This window comes from Ctenopharyngodon idella, chromosome 3 (assembly GCF_019924925.1).
Source record: "Ctenopharyngodon idella isolate HZGC_01 chromosome 3, HZGC01, whole genome shotgun sequence".
Classification (NCBI taxonomy): Eukaryota; Metazoa; Chordata; class Actinopteri; order Cypriniformes; family Xenocyprididae; genus Ctenopharyngodon; species Ctenopharyngodon idella.
This window is the reverse complement of record NC_067222.1, coordinates 24,369,843-24,392,266: the sequence shown is the minus strand read 5'-3', so window position 1 is coordinate 24,392,266 and position 22,424 is coordinate 24,369,843. Positions and strand designations below refer to the sequence as shown.

The following is a 22,424-nucleotide window of genomic DNA, read 5'->3' as shown; positions in this document are numbered from 1 at the left end:
TTTTTTTTTTTTTTTTTTTTTTTTTTTTGGGCATATTGCCTCTCTGCCATATTGAATTTTAAAATGCTGAAACTTTTTAATGTTTTGTGATATAGAAACAAAATTTGGTGATCATCATTGACACATTTTCTGAGTGCATCTGAATTTATTGTACAAATCAAAAACATTTTTTGTATTCGGGTACTCAAATGATTAATCACATCCAAAATAAAAGTTAGTGTTTACATAATATATGTGTGTTTACGGTGTATAATTATTATGTATATATAAATATAAACACATGCATGTAAATATTTAAGACATTTTTTTATTTATATATCAAATATTTATACATAATATAAATTACATATAAATATATGCAATATATACAAGTATTTCTTAAATATATACATGTGTGTATTTATATATACATAATAATTATTGCACACATGTATTATGTAAACACAAACTTTTATTTTTGGATGCAATTAATCGTGATTAATTGTCTTACAGCGCTAATTCAAACTCATTTGTCTGTAGCAGCAACAGCATTTTCTCCACCATGCTTTGGTGTACTGACAGCTCCATCCCAGTATTGCAATACACATCGTTCAGTTTTTGCAGCTGTGTTTCTTGCTAGATTGTGTTTGTGAATTGTGAAAGTTCATTTTAAGAAGAATTTTTCCTCCTGGACCCTGGAAGGGACATTCTGTAGTACAAGTTCAGTATTTACAAAACCACCTTTTCTTTTTTCTTTTCTTTTTTTTTTTTCAATTTCAAAGTGATGACATAGCCCAGTGGAGGTATTTCAGTGTTTTGTATGCAGCACTTTTGCATTAGCTGATTACATTTTTCTGAAAAGTGCCTGGAGGTTTTCTGTCTAACTGCATGTCAGGCACACCATTTAAAAAGAATATGAGATAGCTTCCATGTTGCATTTATTTCTGTGCACTTGTGAGGAAAGAGTTTTACACTTGTTAGTGTAACAACATTTTTGTCTAATCATTGTTATTTGGAAACACTCATCCAGTATGTGTTTTTTAAACACAATGGGCCTCATTTATCAAGCTAACAAGTGCAGAAAACATGTTACGACAGGGTTCACGTGATTCATCAAACATTCGCTGCCAATCCCATCGTATGAATGATCGTACGTTGATAAATGTGGCGGCTAAAACAGTTGTCATCGGAATATTACGCCCCTAAAAATTCACGGATTAGAAGCCTTGTCCCTAGAGTTTATGACATGGAGAAACGTAAACCGGCCAAGAAATGGAAGTAATCTCATGAAAGAGAAACTGGTCTTACTTCAAAAACACCCATTAACCTTGCAATGGCAAACAATTACATTAATTTATATGTATATTAAATACCGGTTAATAAAACCAAACATTATAAACGCATATAGCCTAGGCTGTTTTCTCCTCAGTCCACAACAAATCCTAAAACGGTATTCAAGAATTTCATTATTTTTAATAATCTAATAAAATAATCTAAGTGATCAAAAGGCTCACATTACAGTTCTCCAGCAGATTTACTATGCTGCACGCAAGTTCACGCTAACTCAAAAACTTGCGTACATGAGCTGAGACCTGACGTGAGATTTGATCGTAGCCACCGCTCGTGTCCATATTGATAAATGCCAAGTGGAAACGACTGTATGCCCAGTTTTCTGTCGTACATTTGTTTCATAAATGAGGCCCAATGAGCACGAATGACACACAAACTGATACACAGAAATTTGTGTAAATCGTACATAAAACCATTCTTGGAAAACTGTTGCATTCACTTCAGTCAATAATTTTTACGAATGATTTACACAGGAATCAATTCTGCTTGTGTTTCATGAATGAGACCCAATGAACAGACTGAAATATTCTCATTCTCTCTCTGAGGTCTGATATGTGTCTGATATCCCCTGTCGCTGTGAACGCTGGTGGACATATGCATCAGTGTGGGTGTGGATGAAGCTTTGGCTCGGGGTGGAAGGAAACGCTCTCGTCCAACTGGAGTGTTTCTGAAACCAGAAATCTCGAAAGCGTCTCCTTGAACCGCCACCACACCCTAACAGTGAAAGAGGGAATGTTTTAAGACAAAACTTAGTAGTAGTCACAAATATTTGCAGAGAAATCAAACCAAAACCCTCATAATAAATAAGGCTTTCTTGTCTGTCATCCCTGGAGTGGAGGCGTCAGTCACAGATGAGTAGTCTGTAGTTATATAGCACATCATGTTTTTCATAATTATAACCATCGCTCTTTGTTTCAACTTGTATGTTTTCTTGTATGTTCAAGATCAACTTGTTGATCTTGTTCTTGAGATTGTTTGTGTGTGTATGAATGCTTGAGTGTGCATGTGCTCTCAGGAAGCCCTTGGTATCTCAGTGCACAGGATGTTTTTTGAATTCTCTGTAAAACTGAAAATGTGTTTCCTCTTGAGTTTCACTAAGAGTAAAGAATAGCACCACACCTTCATGTGGAGCTTGATGTGCATTTCAGACAAATACTAATGTGTTCTCTTCTTTAAAGGAAAAATGAAAATTGTTATTAGGTACTCACTCTTATATGTTGGTCCAAACCCAAATGACTTTATTTCTTCTAGGGAACACAAAAGGAGCAATTTTGATGCCTGTCACTCTGAAGCTGTCTGGCTTCAGTAACAGACAGCACTAAATACAGGTGTAAACGGGGTCCGAAGCGTTTTGTGATCAGATCAGTCAAAGGTAGTTGAAAGCACATGTGACCACAACACATTTGTAGTGTAAACACTAATCCGCACAACTGTGAAGAGCCGCCTGCTTGTTATAATAGATTGTTTTATTTGGACAACCTTAAAGGAAAGACGTGGATCTCAATGGGCGCTGCGTTTGTAAAATAAAACAAACATTACACTCGCACCAAAAACAGCATTCCAGGATTACAACATCCAGGAACAGCAGTCACCATCCGCTATGATATATGAAAGTCCAAATCTCCTGTTATTCTTTTAAAGATTAGTTCATACAAAAATGAATTTATTCACCCTCATGTCTTTTCAAACCCGTATGAATTCCATTTCTTCTGTGGAACACAAAAGAAGAGGTTTTGAAGAATGTTCTATATGACCCGTGTGCTACATTTCAAGTCTTCTAAAGCCATGCAATAGCTTTTTCTGAGGGGAAAAGACCGAAATTTGAGTCGTTGTTTATTGAAAATCTTCCCCTCTACCACAGCTGCAGTGTTATTTTATTATTTATATACTATTAATGTATTATTAATACTTTAAATTAGATTTTTTTAAAATATATTTTTATATTATATATAGTTTTTTTTAAGTTTAGTAATTTTGTGCTTTTGTCATTCTTTTTTTTTTTTTTTTTTTTTTTTACATTCCTCTTTAGCTTTAATTTATTAGCTTTTTAGTGTTAGTAATTTTAGTACTTCAACTTTAATGTACTTTATTTCAAGCAGTTTCCAATGCAACATTTAAGTTTAAGTTTTTCATCTAATATTTATATTTTATTGTACTTAAAGGGATAACGGTTCAGTTCTGTCATCATTTACTCACCCTCAAGTTGTTCCAAACTTGTAATAATTTATTTCTTCTGCTGAACACAAAGGACGATATTTTGAAGAATGCTGGTAACCAAACAGTTGATGGACCCCATTGAGTATGGAAAAAAATACTATACTATGAAATTACTATGAAAGTCAATGGGGTCCATGGTTACCCATAGTCTTCAAAATATCTTATTTTGTGTTCAGCAGAAGAAAGAAATTAATACAGGTTTGGAGCAAGTTGAGGATGAGTAAGTGATGACAAAATTTTCAATTTTGGGTGAACCATCCCTTTAAGCTTTATTTCAATTAACAACTTCACAGCTGTCAAGTCTTATTTGCACTTTTACATACTGGAAATATCACAGCTGACACTTTCATTTTTGAGTGAAATGTTACTTTACCTCATATGATACATCTCGAGAATTTCAGTTTCTTGGCTTTAGTTCACTCTCCTATAAGGTAAGACATTAAAATGTGATATATAGTAGCCTTCTCTTGATTTTTAACTCAAACTGCCAGAACAAATTCGAGCAGAGCACAACCTCTTCATTGTGACAGCACCTCATGCCCAATACTACACCATTATCAGTCTGATTGGTGTGTGACTCATTTGTATTTGATTGACTAGTCCAGTCACTAGCTGTTTTATTTAGTTTGCTGGAACTTTGCTCTGAATTGAAATCCGTTTTGAAGAATTCAAAAACAAAATTCAGATAAAAGAAGCTGTTTATAAATTATCACATTTGCAACCTCCACTTTGAATCCTGTCAAACAACTCGCAGTGAAACAAGTCCTTCTCTTTCTCTGTCCTCTATTTGCACTGAGGGTGTGGGCTGAGTGCTCGTATGTTGGGAATCTGCAGAATTCCTCTGTGTTTTGGGGGAAAATTCCCTCTCGCCAGAGGAGGGTGATACTGGGAGGGTAATATTGTTGTGGCCGAGATTGTTGGCTGCCAAGTCTGTGTGTGTGTGTGTATGAATGTGTGGATAGAGGGAAACATAAAGACTTCACTGTGTGTGTTTCACCCTCGTACGCCCTTGTGTAAAACGACCTGATTAGATGAACATTGTGCTTAATTTTTTTAAATATAAAAATACCGCACAATCCTGAGCGCAACAAATGGAATTAAACAGGAATTTGCTTATGCAGATTCTTTATGTTCTCTTGCTCTATCTAAATCTCTCACTCTACAAACCCTGAGGCAGTTTAATCAGTGCCTATATATTTTATTCAGAAACATGGATTACTTTTGAATTCTGGTGTTGCCAAAGCAGCCAGACCTTTGACTAAATGACATATGGCATGGTCCGCACTGCAGCTTATTCAGGCCAAGAACTGTCCACTTGGACAGAAAGAGGCCTTCTGAAGTGACCAATGCAGTTTTTATTTTACATGCCGTTTAGAGACGATTTTATCTGAGAAATACCACAATAAAAGACCAGGGTGGAAAAATGTATTTCAAATAAAGACTCTCCTTTACCACTTGGAAAACCTCCATGGAAAAACATAGTTACTGTTGGAGAAAAATATTGTTTTTTTTAATGAATAAGAATTTCTGTTTTTTACTGTAATATATTTGCTGTAATTATTTGATCAAAAATAGCGATATTGTGAAATATTTATTTAAACATATTACAGTTGTTAAATAACTGTTTGCTATTTTAATATATTTTAGTGATCGTTTATGATCCTTCAGAAATAAATTCTAATATGTTGATTTGCTGCTCAAGAAACACTTCATATGTTGAAATCTGCTGCCTAATAGTCTTGTGGAAACCATCATACATTTGTTTTGTTTTTTGTTTTGTTTTTTCCAGGTTTTTTTGAATAGAAAAAAAAAACAGTATTTATTTAAATAGAAATCTTTTGTAAGATATACAAAAGTGTCTTTCCTGTCACTTTTGATAAATGTAAAGCATCCTTGCTGAATAAAAGTATCAATTTCTTTCAAAACAAAATCTGTATAAAAAAAAAAGTCTTGCTCTAGTTATTAGACCTTCTTGGGTCCGAGGTAATTTCCCATGCTTGAACCCACTCCTACATATGCAGAAGTACGTAAAATTCACACAAAAGACTTAGCAAACACGTGAGACTGAGTGAGGGAGAATAAAGCGCACATATTTTTGGAGATTAGTAGATATGAGCACACATAAAAGAGGTTCATTTTGTGTACGTTTCTGTGTGTGTGAGGTTGAGGGGATCTCTTGGCAGCTCTACCGCAGGTCTTGTGATCGGAGCTCAGTGGTCATGGGGTGGCCTGGCACTGCACCCCCCTCGAGGTCCAGGATACAAGACGAGAGAGACAGCAGGTTAAAAAGCACGATGTGAAAGAGACGTGTGTTCTCATGCATTGTGAGCTCTCTGACACAGAAAATGGCGGCCCTGCTGCTTTCAGAGAAACCAACTCTTCCCGAGTCGCCATGGCAACACAAACTTCATTCACTACCGAGTGAATGAGAGAGAGGAAGAGAGGGCCGTTTAATGAAGTGATGGAACAGAAGAAGATACTGTATATGAGCATTACATGAGCTTGATTCAGTGTCAGTCCTCACTGACCTCACTGACTGACTGTGTGTGGATTTATTTAGCTATACATTAGGGACAAAGTCACATCATTTGGACCCCTTCTACAGCATAGTAGAAAGAGAAGTAAATATTCTCATTTCACTGTCTCAATTTTTACACAAATTGAAGCGTTGACGGCATCAAGAGCTCAATCATTCAACTCTGCTCTCAGTGTTATTGTAAGAAAAAGAAGAGGGAAATATAAGTTTATCAAGAAATATTTATCAATTATTTGGTCCCAAACAAGCTAGACTGTACCTATTATTTATTATAATAGTATATAATTTTTGCAAGTCTGCTACCCTTTTACACTATTTGTATAAATTTTGTCTTTAGGCTATATTTATATTATAACTATATTTATAATTATATTTATTTTATATTATATTATAACTATTTTTAAGATTCTCAGGCTCTTATTTATTTATTTATTTATTTATTTATTTATTTATTTTTGTTTAATTTTTATATATTTTGTTTCTTCTCATGGCTGTTTTTTTCCATGCTGTAATTTACGTAAAATTAAAATTTGTTAAAATGTTATTTTATTTTATATAATTATTTTTTTTTTTTTTTTAGCTTCTGGAAAAAAGTGACTTAATGTTTTTGAGCATCAGGCACTCAAATTTTGTATCCTTTTCATGAAAAGTGCCAGCTAAATTAAGTGTTTGTGTGTGTGTGTGTGTGTGTGTGTGTGTGTGTGTGTTTGTGTGTGTCTGTGTACTTGTTTTGACTATACTTGTGAGGACCAAATGTCCTCACTTACATTGTGAAATACTTTCACAACCCACTAGTGAGGACATTGACTGGTCCTCACTAGTTAAAAAGGCTTATAAATCAGCCAAAAGAAGTTTTTTATTTAAATCTAGTGATGTGTACATGTGTCTGTGATGGTAGGTTTGGGAGTAGGGGTTGGGTTAGGGGATAGAAAATATCATTGACCTGATATAAAATCAGTGGAAGTCTATGCAATGTCCTCACTAAGATAGCAAAACAAACCTGTGTGTGTGTGTTTGCAAGTGCAGTTCCTCACAATCCGAAGCCTAGAGCACTTGATGATCACATTTTATGAATATCACTGTATGTATGTGCGCTCTATTAATTTTGTCATTAGATAAGCTTTACCCTTTATAGGTTTGTGCACTAGTGACCTTTTAAGACACTGCTCTGCCTCTCTCTTTTTTTAAACACATATGCAAGAGACACAGTTCAAACTCAGATTAAATAGATCTGTTCATAATCTATGTCTGATGTAAATGGCATCTTTAAGACATTAGACCCCAGAAAGAGCTCGTGATTGGTGACCTGCTGTGCTGTCTTGGAGCCTAGACTCTCAATCTTGAGGTTAAAGCTCGTAATTAAAGATACTATGCTTTGAAATGTTTGCTGTTGCCGTTTCAGATTGTGTACGCAAGTAAACCGTTTTCGTAAAACTTTCACCATAAACCGCCACGTTTGAACATTAAGTTTTTAGATGTTCATGAGTTTCTTTTTGATTTTTTTTTTTTTTTTTTTTTTTTGTTGTTTCTCCAGAAGAAGAAAAAGATGCATTAGAGTAGAAATGCATTAGAAAATCCATTAAAAAATTGGTCAAAGTTATCTGCCCTTGAAACCACAAGTCAAACAAGGATAATGGGATTGCTACAATGGTCCTAATGTTTGTACATGTGTGGGTGGCTGTTCATCTTTAAGGTCAAATGGCTGCGTTTGAGTTTTGTCCTCTTGTACCCTTTGCTTACATGGTTCTGCTTTTGTTTTGAGATGGAAAATGCTGAAATACTCTGTGTTGAGAGTTCTTGTTTTGTTCCCTCTCTAGGTGGAGTAGGCATTGCTGCCACTCAATTGTGTAAAACGGTGAACGATGTCACAGTGTTTGGCACCGCCTCAGCCAGCAAGCACGAGGTCATCAGCCAGGGTGGAGTCACGCACCCCATCGACTACAGGACACGTGATTACGTAGAGGAGATCCGTAAAATAAGCCCCAAAGGTGAGCGCAGACACAGCTTTTAAAAATGTACACTACCGTGCAAAGGTTTGGGGCCACGTTAAATTGATCGAAAGTGACATTAAAGACATTCATAAAGTTACAAAAGATTTCTACTTTAAATAAATGCTGTTCTTCTGAACTTTCTATTCATGAAAGAATCCTGAAAAAATAAGTCACAAAAATATTAAGCAGCACGGCTGTTTTCAACATTGATAATAATAATAAATGTTTGTTTAGCGCAAATCAGCATATTAGAATGATTTCTGAAGGATAATGTGACACTGAAGACTGGAGTAATGATGCTGAAAATTCAAATTAGGCATAATCAAAACTGCAACATGTTCACCCACTGACTAATCACCCCAAATAAATCTGTGAAAATAGAATAAATCTGTTGTTCTGCTTTCTGTGCTGTGTGTGCAAATAGTCTATTAAATATACTGCAATTAAAGACCGAATGGAAAGCTAACATAAGAAATATAAAGCCTCCTCTAAGAAGTCTATAATGAATTTTTCTGCTTTGAATTGCTGGTAATGGACCGTTTTTGTATTTTTAACCTTGGGGTCCATCTGTCCACTCTGCCTTCCACATTTGTGTTTTTGGTTGTATATCTGATGTGTATATTGAGGTTTTGTGTGTGTTTATGTATGTATAGTCAGCTGTAATTCTTAACACACTTTTATCTTATCACAGAAATGGACAGAACAAATTCCTTCCTTTTTGTTTAACTCTTTTCCCTGACTGAACATTTTATTTGACGTACTCCTCTGACCATAACAATCTTAGAGATTTAGAAACCTTATCACATTGATGACATTCCACTCCGGTCAAGATTAGAGCAATGTTAACCCATAAAGAGCTGAAAATTCAGCGATACACTGATTTGCTAAACTTGAGCTGATAAGACAAGGCCATCTGCAGTAAAAGACAGAAATTCTGAAATGGGATAAATAAAAACAACACCTGTGTGCAGCTCTCTCCAAAAAAAAAAAGAAAGTACTTTTCTGAGAGTGTTCTTTAGCTGTTAGGGCATTTGCATGGTAAAACAGCATTGCTAAAATTATCAAAATAATAAACTTTTATAGGATTCTTTGATTAATAGAAATACTGAAAACAGTATTAAGTATTGATATTGAAAACAGTTGTGCTCCTTAATGTTTTTGTGGAAATGTGATACATTTTTGTCAGGATTCTTTGATGAAGAGAAAGTTAAAAAGATCAGCATTTATTTAAAAAAGAAATCTTTTGTAACAATGGAAAATCTTTACTATGACTTTTGATCAATTTAATGCATCCTTGCTTAATAAAAGTAATAATTTATTTAAATAAAATCTTACTGACCTTGAACTTTTGAGCAGTAGTGTGTATTTTTGCTACATGCAATATATCTTTGTTAATGACTGCCACAAATGAACATTTAATTTACGCAATATTCTCTCACAATTCACACAAAAATGACATGCACTCTGAATTTGACTTATGTTAATTGGCCAAGCAGGTACAGTTTTATAGATAGAGTATATATAAATATAGTAAATGAAGGAGGAGAATTAATTTGGTAATTCAGCATCTGTCTTTCTGCCTGTGTGTTTCAGGGTTGGATATTGTTCTGGATCCTCTGGGAGGCTCTGACACCCATAAGGGCTACAACCTACTGAAGCCAATGGGGAAGCTCATCAGCTATGGTGAGACACTCTGAATATCAGCTTGCGTACATTCCTCTTGTTTATAAGTTTTCATATCACTTCGACCAGATACTACAGTTTTAAAGTAATGTACAATCTGAGGTTTTACTGGTTAAGTTAAAAAAAAAAAAAACCAGTAGACGCGTCTGTATGGCTTCACAGCGGGGCCGGATCTAGGCCTGGGCGGGGGTGGGTTGAGCCCACCCAATCAGAATTTAGGCACAGATGGTGTTAATCTGCTTTTTACGATTTGGGCATTGATTAAAAACAGTCTGAGGCGGGCTGTGTCTTGAGAAGTTTGATGAAGGGTTCTAGATTGGTCCCAACCAATCAAAAAAAATCACACTAGAAAATTGCAGTATTTTTCTTTTATTAGCTGAAAGTAATGCTGTGGCATGTCATACACTCACAAGGTGCTTTCAGTCTGTAGCAGAAAAGCAGAGGCTGACGATCACACAAGTCCAGAAAACGGGCAGAAATATTTGCGCGCTATTAAGATGCAAATAACAGGGAGTTTAATGCATCTTCATGAATATGTATCTACTTGTAAATATTAATATACATTTTTATAGCTCTGACTGATTTTAAATTGGAATTTGGCCGCCACTAAAACAGGTCATACCTTGAGCAGTTGAAATTTGCTAGAAAAGCTCACTCATTTAAGAACGTGCATTTATTACATCGACTAAGCAAGAACATAATGGAAGTGTATGAAATACATATGCATAGTTCAGTTGAAACCTTGCCCTCTTTGGATTGCCGTTAATGCTTTTAAACTGAATGTACGAGGCAAACTGTCTGCTTAAATAACAACACTGAAATAATGTGCGTTTTATTTATCGATCAATTGCGGGCCATTCACACGAGATGCATGTCAGTGCAGGTCGAGAGACGTTTTTTTTTTATTTTTTTTTTTTTTTTTTAAAGTTGAACTTATTTTAACTCAAACACTGCATTTTTAGAACCCCGTGTCATGCACGAGATGCTGCAAAAGTATGGATGCGAGACGCATGTGTCTCAGATCAAGCCCCGAACTGTCACATCTGTCAAACACGTCCAACTAGCATGTGTTTACATTGAAAAACAATGGAAAAAGTAATGCAGTGGAAATGGAAAAACACGTTCTGTGTGAATCGGCACTTAAAGTTGCGTTTGTTCCAGTAGGATTCTCTCTCCGATTTGTCACTGGACAGTAGCAAAGTGATTTTATTCATTGTTCATTAAGCATTTTATTTTAAGTGAAAATAAGATAAACTATCATATAATGGAGAGCTGTAATGTAAAATGCCCAGTATAAATAAACATAGTTTTTAATAATAGTTAAGATAGAATATCTATCAATTACCCATAAAAAAAAAGAAGATATCCCACCCATGATATCTGTCAGTCCACCCTTCTTTAGCTGCCAAGAACTGGGCCTGCTTGACAGTGACGTATTACAGTAAATCAACTTCAGACACACAATACCCGGAACAAGACCCCTTAAACAACATGGCGCCCTGTAGTCCCACCCAACTGTCTTTGTCCCCCTGTCTCTTTTTCTCTCTCACTCTCTTCCTCTATCCTGTCTTATCAGAACAATGGCTCCTCTATCTGACACAGAACCCAGAATGTGTCCGAATGTAGCAGACTGGGTCAGGTCCAAATCACAGGCCAACTCAGAGCTCGCTTTGTGTGAATGTGTGTGTGAGAAAGTGAGGCAGAGAGACAAACAGAGAGGGTTGTCATTGCTTTGTGTACATTTATCCTTCTCTAATGGTACTATAGAGTGTAATTTACTCTGATATCCTTTGTCTTCCCAATATGTGGCGTTCTTATCTTATTTCATGCTAATAAGCCACCTTTTGAAGTGAACATAAAGAGTGATGGTTGGACTGTTAGAAAATGAAAGTGAGGACATGTACGAAATGAAGAGGATAATCATGTGGAGAGACACTGAAACGAAAGGGAGAAAACAAGCAAGGGAGTGACAGACATGGGAAGCGACGCGAGAGGATGTGAGGACAGTGAGCAAATGAAGACGGGTCAAAGAGTACAGTGTTGGAAAAGGGAAAAAGAGAGCGAGAAGGAGGGCCAGAGAGGCATGTCATTCCTCTGTAAATGAAGAACGCTCACTGAGGGAGCCATTAAGCAGTAATTCACCCGTCGGTCAACCACACACACATTTTACATGCAGAAAACTCACACAAATACCTATTCATGCTCGGGGAACATACTCTCAGTTCAGTCGCCTTGCACACGCAAAGACATTTTTTCATGTTAGCACATAGGGAAATGGGCAGTATGATAGAAATGTATTGACTGGTAGAGATTCTGTGTAATCGTTTATAACCATGTGAGAGTGGTTTTGTTTTTTGTTTTATATTTTAGCAAGAAACGTATATGTAGTCAGTGATATTATCTTTTGTCTAAGTTCCGAAGTAGAGATTATATATGCATTTTAGTAGGGCTGCCCCCTAATATTCGACTAAACGTTGATCGACTAGAAGAGGCTTAATCGACCAAAAAGTTTAATAGTCGGTTATTTGCCTAAAAAAACCCTTGTGGCGAAGTCACGCAGTCCGTGAGGGACAGATCACAGTATGTCGGGCAGGAAATCCAAATGTTCGCCTAGCATCCATCGACCTCAAATATGGCTTATCATTTGAAACATGTAATATCAACTTTACATGGCTGCTCGCTCTAACGTTAAAGCTGCTGTACGTAACTTTTTAGTTAAAAATGATCCAAAATCAATTATTGAGCCAGTACCTAACCAATCAGTGTTCAAAACTATCTCCTTACCTTAGCTCGATTTACAACAGTAAGCTTGTAATAATGTTTTATAATCTGACTGGTACTGGTAGGATTTCGCGGTAAATACAAGTTTGCTGAAGTTTGTCTTTGCGTCATTACATCACGTCTGTAAACAGAAAGAAGGAGCCTGGCTAGTAGGCTATATCGCATGTGTGGATGCTGCTGGTTGCACATCATTTGTAGCATCTTCTTACAGCAGTTGGAATGTATTTAAACTTGAGATGTAAACTTGTAATCCAGAAAGTTCAAAACGACAATCATCATCGACAACTGGTAAAAAGTAAAAGACTTCGGTCTGCGGAGAGCCTACAGTAAAAAAGGGAAAGCGACAGGGCCCGTGCGAAAACAAGAATAAATGTCGGCAGGGCTTTTGAAAGGTGGCGTGACCTAAAAATGGACGCAGAGATGGATATTTTTCTGCTGGACAGGTAAGACATTTCAGTGGTTCATTGGGTAAAAAAGGTAACAGTAGCACATGTATTCGCTTAATCCATACAGTTATGGATAACGATAATACACACTACATACACTTAGTCATGCAATGTTGATGTTTTTAACATTAACAATTCGAGAACAAAGTATAACCGTAATAATTTGCACCATTGGTTGTGCGATTTATTGTAAAACTTTTTTTTCAGTCAGAACAAAAGTGGATGACATGTTACTTGATGACATTTTCCAGTGAAACTTCTTATTTTGGACATGCATACAAGACGTAGCATCTGTGATTACGATGTACAGTGAAGATCCACACTGGTGCGTTGACTGACAGCCCCCACACACAGCTGCACCTCAAAACATTAGATTCATCCGTGCTGAGGAGTCGTGCTGACGCACAACCCACGTAAAGATGATAATTCCACAAATAACTGCAATTGCAGGTTTCAAACAGAGATGGCGACAAAGAGGCAAAACTTATGGCCTGCAGCTTTAACCTAGATAAATGTGTGATAGGCGCATGTCCAAGTGTTTGTACAGAGTGTGGAATCTGAAGTATTGGTGCGCTTACTGCTAGACATGGAGGCGCTGGCGCGATCGCTTGCATTTTTTTCCTGATAACAGTGGAAACAACTTAAAATACTCAATTTTTGGTCAAACAGATAAAAGTAATACATAATTCAGGGGTCTACTTTTATTTGTGTGGAGATTCACAATAACAAGAAAAAGTTGTGCCTTTGTAAAATAAAGAAAACAAACAGGATACACTTTCTGCTGTCTCGGTCTCTGTGAACTTGAGCGCGTCATAAATATAAACCAAAACTCAGTGTATACTTGCCTCACAGACATGAGAAATATATCTATAAAAAGCTTGAAATGTCAAACGATTGTCAACCAATTCAAGTGGAAAACAAGTATTATATGGCTAATATACACGTGCAATTAGTCGACTAATCACTAGTCGATTAGTAAAATCTTTAGTCGAGGGCAGCCCTACATTTTAGTATTTATTTTACTGATTTATCAGTTACAGGCATTGATACATGCTAATTTAATATATAAACCATTATCCATTTTTTGATTGTCCAGCTAAACAAATTATGCTACAGTTCAAAAGTTTGGGCTCTAATTTATGTTTTTGAAATAAGTCTCTTATGCTCACCAGTGCTGCATTTATTTGAGCAAAAATATAGTAAAAACAATAATATTGTTAATTATTACAATTATAATTATACATAATATATAAATATTAAACATAATTATGATTATTACAATTTAAAATAACTGTTTTTCTAATTTTAATAAATTTTAAAATGTAATTTATTCCTGTGATGTTAAAGCTGAATTTCCAGCATCATTACTCAGTCTTCAGAGTCACATGATCCTTCAGAAATCATTCTAATATTAATATTTGGTGCTCAAGGAACTTTTCTTATTATTATTATCAATGCTGAAAACTTTTTCCACCAGTTAGAAATTTTTGTAACATTATAAATGTCTTTCCTGTCACTTTTGATTTAATGCATCCTTGCTGAATAAAAGTACTTTCTTTTTAAAAAAACAAAAAAAAAAAATTTTTTTTTGAATGGTAGCATGATATTTTCTGTTACCGTGATAAAAGTGTTCTCAAAACAGTTTGGTCGTATCGCCCATCCCCTAAATCATACCAGTATCTTGCAAGAATCAAGTACCTGGATACTGAAAATGGATCCAAAACCATGAACTTAATGGAATGATGTTTTCAATGTCAACTTGATGTTTGTGTTTGGATCCTGCAGGTGCCGCTAACATGTTGGCGGGCCAGAAGAAGAACCTGTTTGCGGTGGCCAAGACCTGGTACCAGCAGTTTTCCGTACACACCCTGAGTCTGATCCAAGGGAACCGCTCTGTGTGCGGCTTTCATCTGGGGTACCTGGACTCTGAGAGTGAGCTCATCGCTCAGGCCATGGCAGTCATTATGGACCTGTACAAACAGGGCAAGATCAAGCCCCGAATTGACTCCACCTACCACCTAGAACAGGTGAATGAATGAGTGTCTGATGGGGGTAATTTGAACTCTTGTGTGTGTGTGTGTGTGTGTGTGTGTGTGTGTGTGTGTGTGTGTGTGTGTGTGTGTGTGTGTGTGGGAGTTCTTTGGAAAAAAAAAAACATGAGTATAATTACATTTGGGAGTGTATTTATTCCAGGATGTTGGAATCCATTGAGATTCCACCTTGAGCAGATATATATATATATATATATATATAATATATATATATATATATATATATATATATATATATATATATATATAATATGCATGCGTGGGTGTTCTTTCATGATCTTCACCTCAACCACCATCCATGCCTTGTACTCCTTCCACCCTTTGATCAAGCGTATTTGCTTTGTCCCTCACTCATTCTTTCATCCATCTTTCCCTATTATTTCTTCTCCTTTCTTATCTCCCCTGTTGCTATGGAGACGTCTCTTCCTTCTTACAGTAAGTGACTGCGAATGCGAGCTGATGGTTCTTTGACGATCTGGGCTTTTATCATCCTCATCAGACTTTGGTGTTATTGAAAATTCAAAAAAAGAATTATGAAGTGCTTTCACATTCAAGTGAAACGCATATTTCACAAGACTTCAGCTGATGGGTGAGAGAAGCTCTGTTTTAAGAAAAGTGCTCCGTGTTTGTTGGTAACTCATTCTCCCTGTCCTTCGCTCTCATTTCCTGTCTCATTCTCTTTCCTCAATCTGTCCGAGTCAATCGTCAGGGCCAGGTTGCTTTTCATCGTTGCTAGGAGATGGCTCGCTGTTGCCGTGGCGCTGGTTGTTAGGTAGAGTGGTAAAGGAGAGGTGACCTGGGGGGAAAACAGAGAGGGAGACAGGTGGAGTGACCAGAGAATAGCTGACATACGTTGAACATTCAAAGAAGAAAACAAATTTGTTTTCAATTGTACTTATATCACCATTTTTGTAACTAGTGATAGACCGACATATTGTTTGTTATTGGGCCATTTTGACATTACAGCTGTAGATGCTTAGCTGAATAACAATCGTTTTTCACCTGAAAATGACAAGTGAAAAATGTGTCTTAAAAACTCTTATGTTATTGATGATTTGCTATATATATATATATATATATATATATATATATATATATATATATATATATATAATTTTTTTTTATCATTCAATATTTTTTGTTGTTGTTGTTGTTGTTATTATTATTATTATTTTTTTTTTTTTCTTGGATTTGCTATAATTTAAATATTCATATATCATACTAAAATGTATCTAATACTTTATAATAACAATTATATCAATATAATTAAAATAGTAACCTAAAAATGTTCATTATTTATAATAATAATAATAATAAAAAAAAGTATGCATTTTATCATTTAAATTAAATTAAAGCCACACAGCTATCTAGATTTCAGTACTGGCCATTAAAAAACAATATCAGCTGACATTTGGCCATTTTCAGATTACTGCCATTTGTCGATAAATGTGCCTGATTAACCAACTGAAAGAAATAATAATTCCACCTAGTGTCAGTTAAAACAAAAAAAAAAACCTGACATCCTTGTCAGTAGATAATCTGTTTTCTGTTTTCAAATATCTTTTTCTGATTGCAATAATATATTGTAAATAGAGTTCTTGAAATCAAAATGGAGTTTTGTGGACTTTAATCAATGTCCATTAATAATAAAATGCTCTTTTAGAATGAAAGTGCCAGAAAAGCAGTTCACACTGGTGTAAATCTAAAGGCTTGTCTATAGGTCACCAGCCGCCTTACTCGCTAGAGTAATGTAGCAAGTGACCATATAAAATCTCATAAATGGTGTTTGTGTGCGTGTGAAGTTCAGTATTAGATCAACTGTCAACAGCTTGTTAGATATTCTTACCACAGCAGATGGCCAGTCAAGCTGCTCTCTCTGCCGTTCCTCATCCACACCCTCACCGGTCTCTCTCTCTCTCTCTCTCTCTTTTGTCCCGCCCAGGTCGGTGATGCCATGCGTAGGATGCAAGAGAGGCACAACATCGGTAAAATCATCCTCACCACCGAGCCCATGAAGGAAGAGGAGAAGAAAGACGAGGCCAAGAAAGACGAGGAGAAGAAGAAAGACGACAAGAAAAAGGACGACAAGAAGAAGGATGACAAGAAGAAGGACGAGGCCAAGAAGGAGGAGAAAAAGGAGGAGAAGAAGAAGGAAGAGACCAAGAAGGATGACAAGAAAGCAGAAGAAAAGAAGGAAGAAGTCAAGAAAGAGGAGAACTGAGTGGCCAGAAACATTGTGGATGTGCTTTGTGTCTGTGTCAGCAGTTTGGGAGTGGTCTGAGTGTGTGTGTGTGTATGTATGTGTGTGTTATATATGTGTGTGTGTGTGTGTATGGAGGGGTGTATAGTATGATTAGCTGAAGCCCAGGTGATCCCTGACATTAGATCTGCATTTCTGCAATCATTCAATCAACAGAATTCACGCACCACTTATGTTCACCCACACACTCAAACACAAACACACACACACATTATACACCAAGGGAACACACCACTTTATTGTTCTGTTGTAACCCGGTAGTATTTATTCTCAGTTTTGCTGCGTCCTTTCTAACTCTTTCGTATGACTGCATGCCACCGAGGCGTGTTAGGGCAGTATTATCCTTTTTATAAGTATCACCACAGTGTTTACTCAACCAACGTCTTTAATTATATAACAAAATAACCTTATTCTGCACCCTTTAAAATCGTACTACCATATCCTCTAACGTTATTCCTGCCAAACTAATGCACTATAAAATTATTGTATTCCACCGAAATATTCGTTAACTTTTCTAGACGCAAACCAAAAACCACCTTGTTCGCTCTCTACACCCCTCCGTGTGTTTGTGTATCTGCCGCGAGACTGGGTTTTCCGTTCCCTTTTCGTTTCTGTTCTGAAGTGGGTGCACTTGTTTGATTTGTTGTACATCATCAAAAGTGAAAGAGCTTTTTTTCCTGCCCACCTTGGCACACAAAACAAGAGCACCCACCACCTACGCTCCCATTGTTTATGTTGTTTTCCCCCCATTGGGCCAGACTCACTGACATACACTCAAGCCCCGCCCCCTAGAGGAGTCAGGGTGGTTTCTGATTGGCCGAGAGGGACAACAAGCTTCTTTCATGCACACGCATGTGTGCTAAATTCACAAACACCCCACCAACATTACCCCAAAAACTAACAAGGGTGTCTTAGGCTTCAGCTGATCAATGTGCCATGTCATTAAAACGGGGCAAGTGCCAGGCTTTTAATGAGTCTAGCTTGGCAAGCAGGACCAATTATAGAGAACATTCTCCCAGCCTTTTTCCCATCGTTTCTCTTATATCAGATGTGGCTGCATAAAGACAGGAGTGGCCTTTCATTCCAGAACCTCCTCCAGGATTCCTTAGGATCCTGACGCTTTCCGCCCCTCATTCCCGTGACAGCTTACCACGTGATAACGCTGACCTGCAGCTCGCATTTAAATATGATCTCCACTCCGGCTCTTCTAACTATGCTCTCCCTCTCCCCGTTCTCTTACCCTTTTCGGCATGGTGGTTGGCATAGCAACAGCAGTTAGGTTAGTTAGGGATGACAGTTATAGGTCTCACCCCCACATCCCAGACGGACGCAAACATACAACCACTTGCATCTCTCCGCTGCAGCTTTTTTATATAAGATAAACTTCAGTGGTTTTATTTCAACGCATTCAGGAATGTGGCTACTCCCTCTCTTTGACATGTCAATCAAACCCTCTGGCTCCTCCCTCTCCCCGGTTTCTCAGATAGCAGTAATCTACTGCCTCCGCTGGTGATTTATATGCATTGCAGTGCTATCATTCAAGTACTCAAGACACCTGCTGAACACTCTTCTTCGGTTCATTTGAATGAGTGTTTATGTGAAACAAAACCAGATCCCCTATTTTATATGTGTGTTTGTTGTGTGTGTGAGTGAGTGTGTGTGCGTTTCTGTATTTGTCCGTCTGTCCTTAGGTTTGTTGTTGGATTTAGACTCAAATGTTCTTTCTTTCTGTCTCTCTACCTCCCTCATGCTACCTTATGCTACCGTCTGGCATTTTAACCGTCTCTTTCTGTCCTCCTCTGTCAGTTTCTAACTCTCACCGTCACTCTTGAATATTCCGGCCCCCATGAACGGCCTGCATTGGTTTGCTATCGTTTGCACTCAGCTTGCACTTATAGAGAATGGCGGTTCCACTCCCGATCCACCGTATCTCTGGTTCCCGTCCGGGTCTTCACTTAGACCTTCCGTTTCAGTCACATTCTCGTTCTCCCACCAACACACTCGCTCTTTATGCACCTCTAAAACTGAGAAAGAAGAGTTTGAACATGCATGGAAATGCTCAGAAGGCTGCATTGTTTGATGCATGCTCGTGTTTACATAATCACAATATGAGTGCAGATAACCGTTCAGGCCCAGAATGCACTGGGATGGGCTTGGAACTGCCATACTTGTCTGAAGAGTTACCTTGTTCCAATTTATTAAATCCCAATCCGGTTTTTAGTTCCGGATCCGAGGGGATGAGTTTCAGCTTCTTGTTGTGTTCTGCTGGTTCTCTTCCTGTGTTCCTGTGGATGGTGACTCAGAGCACCAAGTGACCCTAACTAACACTTCAGTGAAATATATCCGTCCTCTTTGTATTTTGTTTGTTTTGTTTTTTTTTGTTTTTCTTTTGTATGTTTGTTTGTTTTTGTGGTCTGCATTTCAGTAGTTTGAGTTCAAAAGGCTTTGCTGCAGTTCCTCTAAAATGTGATGAATCATGTGATTTTGTTGGTCCTGACCGAGTGTGCCAAACTTTTTTGTGAAGGTGTGACCTTCGCTATAACTGTGCTTACTGTACTGAAGAAGAAAAAAAAAAAAAACAAAGAATGAAAGATGAAGAAAAAAAAAAAAACCTAAACGTGTGTGGTTATTGTCAAAATGACCTTGCAGTAAAAGATCTTGAGATTCTGAATTCGCTCCTGTCGTGTGTGGTCGACTACGCCCTGAATATTATTGGTGCTGACTGATTTTTGACTTTTTTTTTTTGTTTTCCGCTAACGTTCGAATCCATGCAAAACCTCTCGTTCTCACTGTGCCTCAGTCGTAGACCAACACCAGATTGCCTCCGCGCATGTTTACACGTGAATGCATATACAAACACGTAGACACTAGTTCGCCCCCAACGCCTTCTCAGCTCTGCTGTCCTGAAGGGCTGGAATCTCATTCCCACTGATCTGAGGACCCCCCCCCCCAAATCAGGTGTACTGTTGTTTACGGATGCACTTTTTGTGTATCATGTGGGTGTTCATAGGTAATTCGGCATATTTGATAACCTATGACCAGAGGTAACCCAACAAAAAGATCCAGCAGCAGTCAGAACGAACTAATGATTAATGTCGGTTTAGTTTTCCAAGCCGTTTCAGGCCACAAGCGTTTGCTGATTATTCGTTGTTTTCGCTTTTTTGTTTCTCAATGAATGTGATATTAAAGGGTTAGTTCACCCAAAACTGAAATTCTGTCATTAATTACTCACCCTCATATTGTTCTAAACGTGTATGTGTGTGGAACATAAAAGATATTTTGAAAAAAGTGCGTTTTTTAATCCGTGCAATGGAAATCAATGGTAACCAAAATGTCTTCAAAGTATCATGTTTTGTGCTTCATCCGTAGAAGAAAATAAGTCATACATGTTTGAAACGACATGAGGGTGAGTAAAAAATGACAGAATTTTCATTTTTGGGTGAACTATTCCTTTAACATAAGTCTTAGAGCCCTGTTCACAAGCCAGTCCCGCTGTGTTTTCATTTCCAGAAGATCTAGCAGCGACATTCCGGTTCTGGAATTGATCTCGGCTGCTTATGACATCAGAGCGGCTGTTGATTCGGTTTCGTCCCTGGTTCTGTCTGCGTTGGCTAAAGATATGCGCCACTGGGTCCGTTCAGAGACCGTTCAGAGCACACACACCCAACAACAATGACATCTGGGCTGGGAATGCTCACTTTAAATCTCTCAAGGTTTAGACATTATTATAGCATGATGGTTTGGAGAATTCTTCCTCTTCCTTTTTCTTGGAGCACACACAGCTCCACAATGAGCTCAGCTGCAGGTGCGAGTGTCTCTCGTGGATATGGAATTGTGCGACTGGGAGCCAGAGAGAGGCTCGGATCGAGCCAAGCTGCTTCCTTCCTCAGTCTCTCAATCCAATAGTTTTCCCAGAACAGGAAACACCCCTCAGGTTTGCAGAGTGCAGAATTCCTGCTACAAATGCAGCCTTAACCAGCGCTGAATCCTATCACGTTTAGACATTATTTATACAATATTAGATACACAAATGTAGTGCAGTTTCAGTGTGCCTACAGTGAAATGTATTCATTAATTTATGCATTTATAAAATCACTAATAAAATGAAGCTTTGAAACCCTTTTAGGTCTAAATTTATATAGCAGATGTATTTGCCTTCTTTGTCTGGCACATACGAGAAACAGTGAGTCATTGTGGACTGTTTCCCACACATGCTCAGCGTAACAGATCTATCTTTGTCTCGCAAATGTACACTGCACACATCACAATGTCTTGATGCACTTTTTATGTATGTTTGGATGCATATTTGCGCAAACAAAGTGTCATGGTGACTTCGGAGACTTTTCGGAAAGATCTCGAGTTATGAAAGCATTTGCACTCTGTAAATTACAGTTCCAACTTTCCTGCTTGGCCTTTCGACTGAAGAGCCAATCAGAGGCACCAGCTTGCATTTCTGTACACTGATTGGTTCTAAATTCAAACCCCGCCCCTAACCGTCAGCATTAAGGCTCCTCCCCTCCACACACGTCAGAGAAGCATCACGGGTTGTTTGTGTTTTGTTGTTTGTTTCTTGAAACCTTCCATCAGAACCTTCTCCATTTAATTTTGAGAATCTGAAGTGCTGCTGTTTCTGTGCTCGACTCTGGGTTGGTTGGACTGCGTGTGGTCATGAGGACCGTAGAGTTCATAACGCTTCTGTGTGTGATGTGACCATTTTGCCTTACATGTTTTCCAGGACTAATTAAAGAGCATAACTAAAAGAGGTGTTTACCGAGTCATTATTGAACACGCTGCAGCCATAAATACATACATGTAGAGCGATACACATTATTTAGGTTTATCAAAGGGGATTTTATTTCATCTGATTTGAGATAATGTACAACCCGAGTTCTGGAAATGTTGGGACGTTTTTTAAATTTGAAAAAAATGAAAACTACAAGACTTTCAAATCACATGAGCCAATATTTTATTCACAATAGAACATAGATATCATAACAAATGTTTAAACCGAGAAATTTTACACTTATCCACTTAATGAGCTCATTTCAAATTTGATGCCTGCTCCAGGTCTCAAAAAAGTTGGCATGGGGGCTACAAATGGCTGAAAAAGCAAGAAATTTTGAAAAGATT

General features: G+C 37.5%; 1 protein-coding gene across 1 annotated transcript in view; it reads left to right on the top strand.

Moving 5' to 3' along the window:
• Positions 1–22,054, top strand: part of vat1 (vesicle amine transport 1) — a 31,954-nt gene extending 9,900 nt beyond the window's left edge. The window contains exons 3-6 of the mRNA XM_051887526.1: positions 7,900–8,070; positions 9,667–9,756; positions 14,769–15,010; positions 16,977–22,054. Of these exons, the coding sequence (XP_051743486.1) occupies positions 7,900–8,070; positions 9,667–9,756; positions 14,769–15,010; positions 16,977–17,255 (782 nt within the window). The 3' untranslated portion in view covers positions 17,256–22,054. The remainder of the gene's footprint in view (positions 1–7,899; positions 8,071–9,666; positions 9,757–14,768; positions 15,011–16,976) is intronic.
• Positions 22,055–22,424: the final 370 nt, after the last annotated feature.